Source organism: Cannabis sativa, chromosome X (assembly GCF_029168945.1).
Source record: "Cannabis sativa cultivar Pink pepper isolate KNU-18-1 chromosome X, ASM2916894v1, whole genome shotgun sequence".
Classification (NCBI taxonomy): domain Eukaryota; kingdom Viridiplantae; phylum Streptophyta; class Magnoliopsida; order Rosales; family Cannabaceae; genus Cannabis; species Cannabis sativa.
Window position 1 is genome coordinate 56,061,833 of NC_083610.1, and position 5,239 is coordinate 56,067,071.

At 32.5% G+C, this 5,239-nt stretch overlaps 1 protein-coding gene across 3 annotated transcripts; it reads right to left on the minus strand.

Moving 5' to 3' along the window:
- Positions 1-799: 799 nt before the first annotated feature.
- Positions 800-3,819, minus strand: LOC115697855 (uncharacterized). 3 transcript variants are annotated; one of them, XM_030625022.2, is made up of 7 exons: positions 3,600-3,804; positions 3,209-3,513; positions 2,646-2,736; positions 2,321-2,484; positions 1,937-1,964; positions 1,221-1,329; positions 800-1,109 (listed from the first exon to the last, which is right to left on the minus strand). In XM_030625022.2, exons 1-7 carry the CDS (start codon positions 3,712-3,714, stop codon positions 1,028-1,030), a joined length of 894 nt encoding a protein of 297 aa, XP_030480882.1. In that variant the 5' UTR covers positions 3,715-3,804; the 3' UTR covers positions 800-1,027. The 3 variants fall into 3 exon arrangements, with proteins under 3 accessions (XP_030480882.1, XP_030480875.1, XP_060962758.1); XM_030625015.2 differs by having other exon boundaries at positions 2,321-2,487; positions 3,600-3,790; XM_061106775.1 differs by having other exon boundaries at positions 3,209-3,819.
- Positions 3,820-5,239: the final 1,420 nt, after the last annotated feature.

The following is a 5,239-nucleotide window of genomic DNA, read 5'->3' on the forward strand; positions in this document are numbered from 1 at the left end:
ATGTCAAATTTTCATAAAATCATCACAAATATCGTAAAATATCATTTTCACTCTAATAATGTAGATTTCAGATTTTTAAATTAAAATAAATAGTAAATATATTCGATCAAAACCAAAGTGTATGCACAAGCACAATTGTGTTCAAAGACATAAATTAGTGTCTTATGTAAATATTTTCTTAGGCTTAAGTTTGAATTAAAATTGTAATGATTTTTAACTAAAATGATTATTGGTGGTGGGTGGTGAGGAAAGGTACGTCAAACGATGGTGCTATGCCACCTGAGTAGTGACTAGTGAGAGGAGAAACCAAGAGAATAAGAGAGAGAGAAGATTATTTTAGTCCCAATCAAATGAGGACTCATAATTTGTTTAGAATTATTAACTTGGTATATTATGAAATTATAAGTTAATTTTGTATGCCATATTACACCGTATTGTATTGTATATTAAATTGTATTTTATGCTCTATTTTTATATAAAACTATATGCAGTATTAACTTTTATGATTACTTAAATATATAATATTTTAATATAAATTAAAATTTAACATAATATATATATATAAAAATATGATATATAATTCAATTCAATATAATAAAATACAATATAATACGACTTAATACAATATACCAAACGATGTACTAGGAAGCATAGAAGCTCAAATTTCCCAATGATTAACAATGTAAATATGGGAAGTTGCGAGGCATATGTCAATACATAATTATATTAACTCATTGGTAATTTTGCAATTATATCGAAAATTAGATGTTACCAACGAATTTCACTTGCACCAGAAAGGTGAACAAATTTAAAAAAATATACATATAACTGCGTCGAGTGGTAGAACAGAGAAATATTTACAAGATTAAATTACAATCAGGACAGGAAGCACCAATCGATCCGTAGCAAGTAAAGAAGGCAAATAATGTTACAAGAAAGAAACCATACCCAATTGAATTGGCAACCACAGCCCACAAATACACTTGAGTTCCAAACTATAATACCATTTTCAACCAAAGTGATCAGGTTAGAGAAGCTTTGATATAACTTGGCAAGATGTCCAGAAGGCTTTGGATGCAACTCTTATAATTACAGGGTTTTGGTATATCCTGCAAGTACAAACCAAGTTCAAACACATTAGTATTGAAATGATGCAGCATAACAAATGTAGAATATAGAAACCATTTGTATTATCTATGTTCTGATTGGTACTAACTCACCCAATTGCAGTAGCCCCCCAGGATGCTACATTGTAAATGACTTTGCTTCCATCCCAGGCCTTTCGAAGCTTTCCCTTCTTCTTTTTCACCGAAAATGTTTTCCGAAGGGCTGAAAGAGAATTTAAAGCATGAGTACCCGCTTTAGTATTCAAATTACAATTCTTTGGTGATTGTAAACTTGTTTAGGTGAAAACTACACATATCTGCTCAGGTGCTGAGAATGACAACATCTTTATTTGTACAATTTCTAAATGCTAGTTTTTTAGATCACTAGATGAAACGAAAGACAAATTTAAGTGATGAAATTATTAAACAGCTTATTTAATGCTGAGAAGGTAAAAATAAAGCACCCAGTTTCTTCAATCTTGGGCCACATGACATGGAAAGGATACTCCCTATCGGCAATGTTTCCATAATCATAGTGAAATCAGATTTTAACACGGACCTGGCAAAGTGGAACAGCCTACAAATTGTACTGGCTGATATTTTAACTCTTCATCTTATTAGGTACAACAAATTCACTACTCCTTCCCATGTGAACCCAATATATCATTTTCATATATTTTCATCTTAAGCTTATGTTTTCATCTAACGGTGCAGGTGCATACTGTGTTGTGCAATTGAAATGGACTACATGTTGCTTCTTTGTCATTCTACACATTGAAAACATATGGATACATTCAACTAAACTTTCCAGAAAAAGCCATTAAGCTTACCTTCTTGGAGTTGATTAGGAGGCAAATCCTGCAAATCATGTTGCAAATTTAAAACATTAGACATTTATCTTCCTGAAAGCAAAATTATCGCAAAATATAATCATGGCAGCTTAAGTTAACACGCTACATATTCTTACTACTGAAGAAAAATTCTCAGTAACAAAGATGCACCATAGGACATTAATGAGTGACTCATATGCCTTAACTACTAAATCACCAAGTGAACAGAAAGAAGAACTAAGAGGGCTTTCATACACATCATACTGCTTAACCAGATTGTTTGCATTTGTCCCAGTGACTAGAAATTAGTTTGCACTATTAAATTAACCAAAAGTTCTTTGATGAGAAGTTAATCAACTAAAATATGCACAAAGTTTCATTTACCTTAGTTTGTTTAATGCTCTCCAAGTATGCTGTCATAAAACATGCAATGCCCTCTAATATATCCTCCTGGCTCACGAGAACATACTCATCTTCTTTCAAATCAGAGTTCTCTCCCTCCCATAAATCATTAGCACTGACCACATCCCAAGAATTACCTTCTTCTGCTGCTAAAAGAGAATAGAAGCAAATAGTCAATTATAACATATGTATTTACAGTTTGCTCTTGTAAATACATAAGATATCAAAATATATAAATGCTTAATAAATGAAAATTTCATTTAATAAAAACTCAGTAGATATCAGAGTCTAGCAAATTAGCGCATACCTGTCAAATTTTGTGGAATAGATGCTTGTGCGCAAGCCAACTTTTGAAGGAAATCAGGGCACTCAACTCTAGATTTAAGAAGCTCACACAACTGCATCAGTAAAATAGGTAAACATCAGACTGATGAAAGTAACATCCTTGAGTAACACAATTGTTACAGGTTTATGTAGATACTACCAAATTAAGAAAAAAACTCGTGTAACTCTTTGATTAGTACAATACATAGTTATGAAAACGTTATTAAGCAAGTTTCTTCCATTGAAAGCATCGATCGTAACAGACCCACAGAATGTTGTCGCAAAATTATAATAATTCGGTCATCAACTCAAGATAATAATTACTCGAGAGAAAGCCTAACGTTTAAAAAAAGAACAAAACACAAATTAACAATTACCCTCAATCGGAATATGGAAACAATTTTCAAATCGCTCAAAAGCAACACCGACATAGAAATTTCAACATCATCATCTGCCTTTCTCAGGCAATAAACATGAAGTTTATCCAAAATCAAGCCACAAACAAATTAAAATTAATAAATAATTACGCCAAACTCAAAATCAAACCTCCTCGGCCTCGCCGCTGCTCCGGTCCTCGCCGGAGGAAGGTTCCGCAGTGTTGTCGTCTTCTTCACCTTCATCGTCTTCGTCGTCATCATCAGCAACACCGCCGGTGGTTTCGAGCAATTCGAGAGCTCTCTGGCACTGCTGGAGCACAGCTTGCAAGGTCTTCCTCTTAACGAGTACACGATCGTTCTCAGAATTGTCGGTATTAACATTCACCATGACCGAGGGTTTAGAGTCCAAGACATCGACAACCTCCATCCCAACTTGAATGAAATTATTTAGCCCCAAATTAGAAATCAGAAACCCTAGTAAAGAAAACTTTGAAAAGGATTAGAGTTGCTTGCAGCCTTGGATCTAAGAACAGAAGGATGTGATCTTTGTAGAGACGTACTAGTTTGGAGCTCGAGGGGTGGATTTGCCGTACGGCTATGGCGATGATAGGAGAATGAGAAGAAGCGTAAATAATTGGTGTGCATCAGCTGCTGCTGCTGCAATCGAAACAACATGTTGCATGTGCCTTTTTTGTTTTTTATTATATTATTTTAATTTATTTTAGAGTTTTGTTTGTTTCTGCAATTTGTGCTTTTACGATTGCAGTCTTGCAGCAGACGACGTTGCTTTGGAGTTTGGATTTACTGGCGTTGGGTTGGGTTGGGTGGGGTGGGTGCAACGTCTGCGGGTCTTCATTTGGGCTACGTCTCCTTTTTCTATCGGCCTTCTTTTTTTATTCTTCACATGAAAATGAGCCCAAATTGATAAAAAAAAAAAAAAACAAATTATAAAAGTATCAATATACAATACTTTCACGGATTTAATTTTTTTATATAGAAACTAGTAAACAATTCACGCTTTCGCGGCCGATGTTTAAAAAATTTTAAATTATATATATGAAATAAATTATGTATTTTATTTGATGATAACTAAGTAATAAAATTATATCAATTTTAACTTAAGTTAAAGATTAAATCAGCCCAATCCAACCTAACGATTTAGAATTTGAGTCTTATATATGTCTTGTTTAAGACAATTACGGAGTTTGTACTGAAAAACTAAAGAAAAATTATAATTTCACAAATATTTGTATTTATAACACTTACAAATTTAATACATTGAATACTTATGTTGATATTTACTCAAAAATCTTACTGTGATTCTCTCTTACGGGTAAAATAAAGCATCCCTTGTTATGTTATCTCTATATTTGAAACGGATATTGTCATCATACTTTTCTTGATATATAAATAAATTAAACAATTAATAATCAACCAAACTAATCAAAAACTGATTATTATTTTTAATTTGTGATCATCACTAATTTTTAATGTAACTATTATTTGAATAATATAATATTATTTTTAAGGTAACATTATTAATTTTTAATGTAACATTTATCTCTTTTGTAAAAGTATTAAAAAAAATACAAAGTGATTAGGAGGGATGCATAAATTAATTTTGCCCGAAATATAGATATTTTATTTAATAGACTTAAAAGAGTTAAAAGGATGTTAATTAATTAATTTTTTTGAAAACGATGTTAATGTTGGAAATTATTTTACCAGGATCTTAGATCTACTCACAAGTATGTTTATTAACACCCTAAATATGAACTTTCTAAAACGATGAAATAAACACATATAAAGTTTAGGAAACCTTACATTGGGTGCAGTGGAATAATATGACTCCTTCCGTTCAGATATCTAGCCCTTGATTCCTTTCTGTAGCAGAGCATTATCAATATCTGAACCTGGATCTCTTTCTCTGAATCTTTGATGCTGAAACCTCCTTCTTGTTGAAAGTCTTTCTTCACGATCTTCCTCACTATGGTTGAGGTATCACTTGTTGTGTGTGGGCACTACTCATACACTAAGATTTTTCGAAATTTAAGAGGGAAGAAGAAAGAGAAGGGTCGGCCAAAGATAGGGAGAGAGAAGGCTCAGGTTTTTCTGATTCAGAAGTCTCAGAAGAAAAGTGTAATTTTCCTGAAGCATTCACTATCTATTTATAGCATTCCACTAGGGTTAGGTTTGAATT